Source organism: Stegastes partitus, unplaced genomic scaffold, assembly GCF_000690725.1.
Source record: "Stegastes partitus isolate 25-593 unplaced genomic scaffold, Stegastes_partitus-1.0.2 Scaffold1358, whole genome shotgun sequence".
Taxonomy (NCBI): Eukaryota; Metazoa; Chordata; class Actinopteri; family Pomacentridae; genus Stegastes; species Stegastes partitus.
Window position 1 is genome coordinate 150,129 of NW_007579089.1, and position 10,841 is coordinate 160,969.

At 50.8% G+C, this 10,841-nt stretch overlaps 3 protein-coding genes across 3 annotated transcripts in view; 2 read left to right on the top strand and 1 right to left on the bottom strand.

The window, feature by feature from the left end:
* kat14 (lysine acetyltransferase 14) overlaps nucleotides 1-1,428 on the top strand; it is a 14,480-nt gene extending 13,052 nt beyond the window's left edge. Inside the window, exons 8-9 of the mRNA XM_008298898.1 lie at nucleotides 72-442; nucleotides 991-1,428. Of these exons, the coding sequence (XP_008297120.1) occupies nucleotides 72-442; nucleotides 991-1,164 (545 nt within the window). The 3' untranslated portion in view covers nucleotides 1,165-1,428. The remainder of the gene's footprint in view (nucleotides 1-71; nucleotides 443-990) is intronic.
* A 1,599-nt stretch (nucleotides 1,429-3,027) lies between these two features.
* Nucleotides 3,028-8,328, bottom strand: dzank1 (double zinc ribbon and ankyrin repeat domains 1). Its single transcript, XM_008298899.1, has 15 exons — nucleotides 8,220-8,328; nucleotides 7,959-8,085; nucleotides 7,746-7,839; nucleotides 7,010-7,071; nucleotides 6,732-6,849; nucleotides 6,546-6,659; nucleotides 6,258-6,341; nucleotides 6,062-6,181; nucleotides 5,384-5,545; nucleotides 4,505-4,739; nucleotides 4,308-4,411; nucleotides 4,126-4,209; nucleotides 3,949-4,054; nucleotides 3,532-3,656; nucleotides 3,028-3,237 (listed from the first exon to the last, which is right to left on the bottom strand). The coding sequence occupies exons 1-15, from the start codon at nucleotides 8,326-8,328 to the stop codon at nucleotides 3,028-3,030; spliced, it is 1,854 nt and encodes a 617-aa protein (XP_008297121.1).
* A 1,321-nt stretch (nucleotides 8,329-9,649) lies between these two features.
* polr3f (polymerase (RNA) III (DNA directed) polypeptide F) overlaps nucleotides 9,650-10,841 on the top strand; it is a 4,392-nt gene continuing 3,200 nt past the window's right edge. Inside the window, 3 exon segments of the mRNA XM_008298891.1 lie at nucleotides 9,650-9,720; nucleotides 10,411-10,528; nucleotides 10,632-10,795. Of these exon segments, the coding sequence (XP_008297113.1) occupies nucleotides 9,659-9,720; nucleotides 10,411-10,528; nucleotides 10,632-10,795 (344 nt within the window). The 5' untranslated portion in view covers nucleotides 9,650-9,658.

Here is a 10,841-nt window from a genome sequence, read left to right on the forward strand (position 1 = left end):
ATGCAGTACTTGTTGCAGTACTCCATGCAGTACTCTATGCAGTACCTTATCCAGCCCCGTGTGTTCTGGTCCTAGGAGGGACTACGAGAGCCGTCCGGTGAAGCTCCGGCTGCTGGCCCAGATCAGGGCGTTTCCTCACAGGAAGGATCCTGATTGGCTCCCTGAGGCCGACGCCCCCATCGACTACTGCTACGTGCGGCCCAACCACATCCCGTCCGTCAACGCCATGTGTCACGACGGCTTCTGGCCCGGCGCCGACCTGTCCGAGTGCCTGCAGTACCCCGACTTCAGCGTGGTGGCGCTCTACAAGAAGGTGGTGGTCGGCTTCGGCTTCATGGTGCCGGACGTCAAGTACAACGAGGCCTACATCTCCTTCCTTCTGGTCCACCCCGAGTGGAGGCGGGCCGGCATCGGCACCTTCATGATCTACCACCTGATCCAGGTGAGTCTGCTGGTTCTGGTCGGAGCTCACGGGCTCATTATCGAGGAGGCGTTCCAGCCGACTGACGAGGAGCTCTAACTTCTATATTTGCACCTTCGAAAAGTCATTTTACCTGAGAGTCAATTTCCAGGGTCAGAACCTCCAGAAATAAAAGTGTGGACACTCAGACAGAACGGTTCCATCAGAACCACTGAACGGATCCATCAGGACTCCGTTTAGTTACTGATCCAGAAAGTTCCTGTCAGTGTCTGTCCACAGATGGGTCCATGGTTCTACTAGAATCACTGCTGAGGCTCTGACATCAGCAGAACCTGATGGGTTCCAGAGTGTGATTGGAGCAAACGGTTTGTTTTTAGTCAGTCAGACGTGTAGAACGAAGCGCCGCTGATGAAACAGCGACTCAGAGCAGCAGGAAGTCCAGCACCTGGACCTTCTGCTGCTCTCACAGTTTCTGGCTGATGAGTCGGCACCCAACAGACTCTGTGTGTGTGTGTGTGTGTGTGTGTGTGTGTGTCTGTGTGTGTGTGTGTGTGTGTGTGTGTTTCCAGACCTGCATGGGGAAGGACGTGACCCTCCACGTGTCGGCCAGTAATCCCGCTATGCTGCTCTACCAGAAGTTCGGCTTCAAGGCCGAGGAGTACATCCTGGACTTCTACGATAAGTATTACCCGGTGGACAGCGCCGAGTGCCGCCACGCCTTCTTCCTCCGACTGAGGCGCTGAGAGCTGTAGCTCCGCCCACCACGGCGCCGCAGCTCACGGGCCTTAAAACCGGCCGAGAGTCTGGAGGAGAGCCGGAGCGGGCCTCAGTCCGTAGAACAGCGTTTCTTTGTCTGTTTCTAAGTTGTTACTTCTCCCACGCTGGACGCTCAGGTGTCGCGCTGATGCGTCACATGTGGGCGACTCCAGCAGGGGGCGCTGCAGCAGGAGAAGCTGCTGCTCACCTGGTTTTAACCAAACGTTCTGTAAATAAAGCAACAAGTCAAACGGTTGGTGTCGTGTTTTCTGTCAGTCAGGTCCAGTGTGGAGGAGCAACATCTGGAGCTGCTCAGGGAAACAACAGACAGCCGTCCAGGTGGTCGTAAAGCTTCACGCAGATAAAACACTTTCAGGTCACATGACTGGTCAGCTGTTTCTGACATCATCAAACATGGTCGACAGCTGTTTGTAGAAACAATAATTCACATAATTTCTGTGGTGAAGCTGATGTGTGACAGATGTGCAGGACTTCAGGAGAACACAACAGAAGGTTCTGGAACATCTGCACACATCGAACCCGGTAAACTGGGAGGTTCTGGTTCTGGTTTTGGATGTAAAATGTGATCATAGTAAATGTTTGACTTCTAAAAGCTCCCAGCGAGTGTAAACCGCCAGAGCTCATCGGTTCGTCTCCACACCTGCAGCTGAGCGTCACCTGGACGGGTCCACCAGCGGGTCGGTCTGAACCGTGGATCAGAGGTTCCTCAAATGTCAGGTTCAGTCCAGACATGTTCAGTTTAGCGTCACAGAGGAAAGAACCCAGAGAACGTTCACTGAAGGAGCTGAAACCACAGTTTTCTGTTTTATTAAAGATTCACTCAAAGCAGTTGATGGATTTCCGTCGATAACTAATCAATGGATCGTCGATCATCTGAGTCCGAATGAAAACACAAGAAACACGAACATGTTCAGACTCTGATGTCCAGGACCAGAACCATCAGAATCATTACGTCATTCCTTCATTGTTACACTGACTTAGAAAAATCTTTAATTTGCTAAATCAGAAGCGAAACCACTGCAGCTGCTGGATGCCGGCGAGTCGAAGCTTTCAACGAGTCCAGGAGAACATCTCAGCAGCTTCTCGTCTCCTCACAGAACCAACGCTCTGACTGCTGGGTCGTAGCGGTGCTGCATCGTCCTCAGTCCACGTTGACGAGGTCCGAGCTGGTCAGAACCATCCTGTGGAACTTCCTCCACGGTGCTCACGCTCAGGTGTTAAATGTTCAGACAGCTGAGACCACTGTATGAACGGGCAGCTAAACGGGTCAGAACCAGGTCCACTTAGCAGGGAGAGCTGCAGCTGGAGCTCAGCACTGGAGGCAGGACACCAGGTGGGTCGGAGGGGGAGGAGCCACAGCTACAGGTAAACATCTCACACCGTCTCTGACCAGTTCTGACGTTTTGCTTCGATTCCTTCAGACGAGTTTTAAGAACAAATCCAGAAAACACGTTAAAATCAAATCAAGTTTTATTTGTAAAGCATTTCTCAGACACCACAGCAACACGGAGCGGCAACACGGAGCGGCAACACGGAGCGGCAACGGAAACATGATGGAAGAAAGGTCGTCCCTCCTCCTACACGCTGACACACACACACACACACACACACACACACACTGGTGACTTCAGAATATCGTTGGACGTTTTCAGACTGGTTCTGATCCATTAATCTCAGCGGTTCTTACAAACACCAAACTGGTTTGATTTCCGTGTCCTTCTCCACCTGCTCCGTCCGTTGATCTCCGTGTTTTAAATCTAAAGCTGTGACTCGTGGGTTCATTCAAAGGTTCTGTTTCAGTTCTGGACTGTTAAGGCATATGAGGCCGTTTAACAAGATGTTCGGGCTTCGGGCTGATTCTGCTGAAGCTGCAGAACCTCCACTGGAACAAGAGATGAGCTGCTGCATGGGTACACGTGGTTTGGACGGCCGGTCCAGGTGAGTGGTACCTGAGCAGCACACCTGCAGAGCCCAGAGCCGAGTTCTTCATCCTGAGGAGGAGTCGCATCATCGCCGTCCGTCACAGCTTCCTGGTCCACCTGTTCAGGGTTTAAGTGTTCACGTGAAGACCACCCACGGCCTGAAGAAGCTTCTGACCTTCAACTCATCACCACAACCTGTAGAAACAAGCTCCTGATTCTCCAGCGACCCATAAGCTGTGGTTCTGTCGAGAAGATGACCCAAATCTGAGCCTGAAACCCTGAAATCTCATCAGCAGCACGTCATTCCACACGACTCGTTTAAGTGTTCCTAAAAATAGAACTTCTGCAGCAGGTTCTGGAGAACCAGAACCTTCCTCCTCCTGGTTCTGATCCCATAGAACCAGAACCTACCTCCCCCTGGTTCTGACCCTGTAGAACCAGAACCTTCCTCCTCTCGGTTCTGATCCCGTAGAACCAGAACCATCTTCCCCCCCGGTTCTGATCATCCACCACTGACTCAGCTGACTGTCCTTCACCTGCAGCCAGACAGCCAATCAGAGAGCAGCTTCGACTAAACAGGAAGTACAGCAGCTGGAGGTTCTTACTGCAGGTTTGAGGGTCTGGTTCAGTTTGAGCGCTTTGATCACACTTGAGGCCCAATCACAGGTTCTGTTACTGTGGTTGTCACGATGAAACAGAATCGCTAGCGTTAGCTCGAGCTAGCGTTAGCTCAAGCTAGCATTAGCTGTGTTTTCTTTGTAGCTGTGGTTAATCCCAGCAGGGTGTCGCTGACTCTTTGCTCTTTAGCTTCAGCGCTGCTGTTCTTACTGAGCTCGTCGCTGCGTCGCTCCGTCACGCTGCTCAGACTCTCAGGCCGAAGCGCCGGTCTGAATCCTCCACCTGCTGGTGTACCTCCGTCCTCTCCACGACCCGCCTGAGACCAAACACAACTTCACCTCTAGAACATGTTTTATGTGTCGTTCAGGTGACACATGTAGAACTCACCTGTTTTGTTTGGCGGCCAGCTGACGCGAAGCCGACGGTCAGACTGACCTCGTATCCATCCTCCTGAATCACAGCGGAGACCATCTGAACGACAGCAGAACACGACACCGTGAAGCTCAGCTGAGAAACTCACTCCGACAGGTCACGTGACCGTCGGACAGGTGAGGTGCGGGTGAGCGTACCTGGCCCAGGCGAGGTTCACCGAGCAGAGCTCTGAAGGGGGCGTGGTTCTGGACGTAACTCCTCAGGTGAGCACACACATGGTCCAGCTGCTTCCTCCAGTAGCCTGAACACAACACACATCAGAAACACACACGACCGCAAAGACTCGCACAGCTGCAAAGATTCAAAAATAAGCAAAGATTTAAACAGCCTCGACCTCGGCCTGGGCTGACGGCGGTCTGCAGCGGTCGGCGGTCTCGGCTCGCCTGCTCTCTGCTGAGCTGCTCCGCCTTCTGCTGCTCCTTCTTGTGCAGCTCAGTGGCTGATGGGTAATAGAGTCCTACAGTCTGCGTGGACTGATCCAAAGTGGGCGGGGCTATCTTCACACTGGGGGCGGGGGCAGGTGTGGGCGTGGCCTGCCAGGTGGATCCATGGGAAGTCGGGGTTGTCGCCTGGAAACAGACAGAGGCCTGGCTGAAGCGTGTCCTGTAACGTGTGCTGATCATAGACTGTATAAAAGATGGACGTAGCAGCCGTCCCTGAAACATGAAGCCAACCTGGACGTGTCAAAAACCTGCAGCATCACTACGTCCACTAGCTGCTGGCTCCACAAAGCCCTGGCTCCCATAGACTGGAACTGGAAAAGAAGTGATCACAGATCACCAAATACTGCATTCCTACAGCTCAGGATTGTTTTCTTATTAGTTTTCATGGTCAGATCCAGAGATCAGGTGGCCAATCTGAAAATAAATCAATACTGAATTTTTAAAAAATCGTCAACATGTTGCGGGGCAAGGGGCGTGGCTGGCTTGATTGACAGTCGGCAGCGACCATACAGATGAAGCGAGCAGAAGGCGGTAAATGTGGGCGGGCAGAGAGGGCCCGCCTCTCAATCCGTCTGACCAATCGCTGCTCCTATGGCTCCGCCCCCCTCCGATGATTACTGGCTCCAAAAATCCAAGATGTCAACCAGGAAGTAGCAAAACCCTGGCTTCATGTTCTCAGTGCAGAAACCAACGGGTGACGTCATGGTAGCTACGTCCATCTTTTATACAGTCTATGGTGCTGATGGCATGATGTCAGCGGTGCAGCGTACCTGGCTGGTGGCTCTGCCCCCAGCAGGTGGTGTGATGTCGTTGCGTGATGTGGGCGGGGCCGGTGCTTCCAGGAAGACCCCACAGGATGCACAGTAGGAAGCGTAGGGGTGTCCGCTCGCTCCACAGCGCCAACACATCACACAGCTGACTGCATGAGCGCGCTAATAACACACATCACATCACTACATATCCCAGCATGCCTCACACACATGCTAGCTTAGCACAGAGGCTAAGAGCAGTGGGGGGAGATGAAAATCTCAATCCCCCTACTGAAGGCTTTATTTTCAAACACAAAAATCATAAGAAACTGAACACTGCACGCTGCAGCAAGTGACGCTAACATTAGCATCTGTGTTATGGAGGCTAATGTTGGGTAAAGTGACCGACTGCAGTTATCGTGATGTTTAACGTTAATTCAACTGATTCCCAACAACAAGAAAACATTTGTTAGCTTTTCTACTCAGCATGTTGCCCACAGCCAGCTCAGTTTAAAGACGTTAGCAAGCAAGCTACCATTAGCTGGGGAGCATCTTCATGTAGAAAATGAAATGGAAAAGAAATGGAATATTCAATGTGTACAGAGCCAGGTGTGTCCCTGGTTGGCCAGGTGGACGGTGATGTAACATGTCATTGTCGTGACTGTGACTTCAGGTGTTTTCAGGTGTGTGTTTGCTCACTTTGGCGCCGCACCAGTCGCAGTATCTGGCGTCACTGTGGTTTATCCGTTTACACCTGGAGCAGGACACCGAGCGGCCGTCTGTTGCCGGGACAGAGGGGGCGGAGCCGCCGACGCCTGCCTGCAGCAGCCAATCAGAGTTCAGTCTGTGCAGGCGCAGCGGGTGAGACAAAGTGAGTGTGTGCAGACGGAGTTACCTGCTGCAGGTGAGTCTCACAGGTCAGACAGCTGGAAATGTGAGCTGGATTCCCACTTCCACAGCAAACACACAACACATGGTCCTGCACAACAGGAAGACACACAAAGAGTACACAACGAGTTCATTGGAAACAGACTCTATGTGTGTCTGTTGTGTGTCTGTGGTGTGTGTCTGTTGTGTGTGTACCTGCAGTGTGTCTGTGGTGTGTCTGTGGTATGTCTGTGGTGTGTGTCTGTGGTGTGTCTGTGGTGTGTGTACCTGCAGTGTGTGTCTGTGGTGTGTGTACCTGCAGTGTGCGACCGGCCTGCGGTTGCAGCTGCTGGTCGATCGGAGCTTCACAGACCAAACAGCTGTGCGTGTTGGCGGGAACCAGACGGTTGCAGAACACACACAGCAGCATCTGACAACACACACAGCATGATGTCACCTGTGTTTACCTGGACACTGACTCTCTCAGGTGTGTGTGCCATACCTGTCCTCCTTCAGCAGGGGGCAGCCTCTGGCCAGGTAACGGAGGAACCACGGCTCCGCACTGAGCACAGAACCGAGCCAGCGGGTCTGACGGGCGGAGACTCAGACACCGAGTACACCTGGACGGACGGACAGACTTTCAACTTGAAGCTTCTGGTTTACACTACACGGCCAAAAGTATGTGGACACTAAATGTACTGTACTCTTTGTATGCTAATGAGAAGAATTTATCAGCCGTCCACATACTTTTGACTCAGAGGTTTGAGTGGAGGCTTGTGCGGCAGGAAGTCGGTCTGTCGCTGCAGGCGGGACGCCGGCGTGCTGCCCAGGTCACCTGACCCCTGACAGACAGGAAGCACACCACAATAAGAGCTCACCGACGGTCAGCAGCTCACAGACAACGAATGAATGTGTGATTTTACCGCCGACTGTGAGCGCCGTGAGGAGGCCGAACCCAGCCGGCTGCTCAGGAAACGAGGACCTGATTGAAGACAGCTTTTCCCCTTCATGTCTGGAAACAGACAGCAGGACAGGAGGTGAGGAGAAGCGATGATGTATTCTTTATATTTTCCAAATTAACTTTGGTGTTTTTTACATCTTTTACTAATTTTGTTTAATGATCAGATGCGTCATGGTTCCGCTGACCCGAACCCGTCGTCTGTCTGAGCTGGAGAAGCTCAGCTCTGAGTCATGTGACTTCATGGAGAGTAGAAGTAAATGAATATTAAATGTAATTCAATCAATACAACCCCAAAAACAAACAAACAAACAACACAGGAAACACAAGAAATAAGTTTAGAAAGTACAGAAGTTTAAACAAACGATAACAAGATGATGAGCGTTGGAGCAGAAGGTCGTGACCTCGGTACCGAAGGGACTCACCTGCAGGAGGGTTCTCAGCAGAACAGGACGCTCCTCCAGGCGGCTGCAACACAAACAGCTGACTGTGCAGGAACATCCGGGGCTGATGGGAAACGGAGTCTGCAGCTGAAGCTGTGTACAGGTGTTTGCTTACCTGCGCCCCGTCCTGCAGGACCTCATGTTCCGTCCTGCTACCTGCCTGATCCACGGAGAACGCCTTCGTCACCACGGAGCTCTGCCGGCCGTCGCTGCAGCACAGTGACACACGTTACCTGCACAGGTGAGCTTTGACTTATAGGCGAGTCGCCCCCAAGTCTGGCATGAGACGAGGCCACCTGAGGGAGCACCTGCCTCAGGTGAGACTTACCTGGTCACGGCCACAGCTCTGACGGACACCCGACCTGCAGGCAGCAGGACGGGGCCGCTGTACTTCCTGCCGCCGGCCGCCGGCCGCGACCCGTCCACCGTGTAGAAGATCTGCACACCTGCAGTGTCTGCACGCACACACACACACACACACACACACCTGCTGACACATGTGGCACCCTGCGACCAATCAGAGAGCTCCGAGCTTGTCTGTCCCCAAGAGGGAGATGGACAGAGACAGAGCAGACAGGTGTGTGTTTACCTGACTGGAGGCAGACAGGTGTGCTGGTGTCGATGTGGTTCTTGGCTCTGTGGCTCTGCAGCTGGATGACTGGAATGATGAGCGGCGCTGACACCGCCCCTGCTGCCATGACAACAGCTACCTGCCAATCAATCAATCAATCAATCAGTTGAGGTTGGAGGTGGCTTTCCTTCATTAATGCAGAAACGTGACCAAATGCTACGTCAGTAAAAGTACTTAAAGTATCCAAAGTACTGGTTCTACAGAAACCTGATCAATGGCTGATCCCCAAAAGATCCTCAGTAAAACTCAGAAGAACTTCAGTCTGAAGTTCTTCCATCAGAGACTTCAGAGCACCAGCTTCAGTTAAACATTCATCATTTATTCATAAAGTCGATTTAAATGAACCAGAGTTGAAGAATATTTATAAACATTTACTGATTCCTGCTGCTGGAGACTCTGGAGGAGCAGCTGCTTCCCACTTCACTCCCAGTTTACTCCCAGTTCACTCCCAGTTTACTCCCACTTCACTCTTTTCTATCGGACAGCAGAAGCTGCGGCGGTAAACAAACAGTAAACAAACAGTAAACAAACAGTAAACAAACAGTAAACAAGCGGTAAACAGGCCTTTGGGTGAAGCAGGTGATCTCCACTCGACTCCAACCGTCGCTGCGTTTACAGGAGCGTCACCATAGCAACGCACTGTGTCCGCGAGGGAGCGCTCGTTTCGGGACGAGGCGACATGGACCCGCCCGCCCCGCCGGGCTGCCCTGGCACGAGACTACTTCACTGAAATCGAATTTTCTGGAAGAAGAAAGAATATTAAGAGAATTTTGAATATATTTAAAGAGTTTTAATAAATAATCATTGTTTTTTTTAATCCAATGAAATAAAAATAAATAAACATAATTTTATTAAACGCAACAAAAAAATTGAAAATATTAAAATAATCAGGAATGTATTCCTTAATTTCAATTTTCAAAATAATTACTGAAACACAAATACAATAAATAGATTGAACAAAAACAATAGAAAAAAAACACACAAATTAAGTTTTGAAAGTAACTGTTGATCAAAATTATTAATATCAGAACGTCTTTGATTTTTTTTAAACGGGTCATAAATTATACAACTGTTTAAGCTGCGTTAATAAAATCAGAGAAATTAAATTATTTTGTTAAACAAGGCAAACAAAACGTCTTTCTGAATGCAAATTAAGCACAATGTATTAAAACATGTATATCTATGGTTATATCTGTGTACATAAGAAGGTGTGCACTCCGGACCGGTTCTGCAGTCGCCACTAACTCCTGTTTTTAATCAGGCTGTTTTCGGGACACCTCCCGCTGCCAGAGGAATTTAAGGACCCCGGCATGCGCACGCTTGTTTGACAACATCAGCTCCCAGGCTAGCAGGCTAGCAGGCTACTAGGCTACTAGAGAAGCAGAGATTGAGTGAAAATGGCTGAAGTGAAGGTGAAGAAGGAGGCGAACCTGTCGGACCCCGCGGAGATCGAGAACAGGTCAGAAACTCCGCCCCCCGGCGCCGCCGCACCAGACTCGGCCTGAATTCGGTCAATTTTAGAGTTTACTCGGTTAAAATTAGACACACACAGGAAACGTGTGTTATTAAATGCAACACCTGAACCGTAGTAAACATCTAGTCACTCCGGCTTTAATTCAGCTCATCCAGCTTCATTGATTTGAACGAAATGTGAACTTTTCCGGATCCTCCAACCGGCTCAGCGCGGCGGACCTCTCTGGGAGGTTTCGCTCATTTCAGAGAGATTTTGTAGGAAAAGTTCTGGATAATGTTCTGGACTTGTTGCCGAATTAGAGCACTCGTGTTTTAAAAGTATGAATGACGCCCGGTTAGAGTTTATAACCCGTTAAATGTCGCAACCAGTGAGTTCGTTGTTATCGCGATGTTTTCAACAGAGTTTGGCTCGAATGTCGCTGAGCCGCTCCAGACTGTGGGCAGCAGGTGGAAGCACATTCCCAACAGTCCAGAATGGCTGAAGAAATGATGAGCAAAAGTTAGTCAGGATTCAGGAAAGTCATGGAAGAGAATGAAAGTGAAGTTATCCTCCTCATTAGACTTTTAGTCATTCAGAAGCTGAACGTTTTTGCTCCACAGGAAGCTTTTGGTTCGTGGAACTTTCACAGCATAAAGACAACTGTGTGTGTGTGTGTGTGTGTGTGTGTGTGTCCAGGATCAAAGAGCTGTGCCACCAGTTTCCTCTGGGTATCACTGACCAGGTGATCCAGAACGACCTGCCTCACCTGGAGCCCCAGCAGAGAGCCATGGCCATCAACAAGCTGCTGTCTCTGGTCAGAAGCTTCACCTGTCGTCGTCCTCCCTCCTCACCTGTCCCTGTCCAGCCCCCCGGTGCTGTGATCAGTGACTTACTGATCACCTGTCATGTTGTTTCAGGGTCAGCTGGACCTGCTGAGGAACAGCTCAGGTCTGCTGTACAGACTGAAGGACTCCCAGAGCGCCAGGTAAGCTCACCTGAGTTCTGCACTACGACACAAGATCAGGGGGTCAGGAAGGTCTGCTGAGCCTAAAGCCAGAGCTCAGTGTCACGAAGGTGGTTCTCTTTTTACCTGCTAGGTCTCCATGGTAACTGATGCTGTGTAGCCA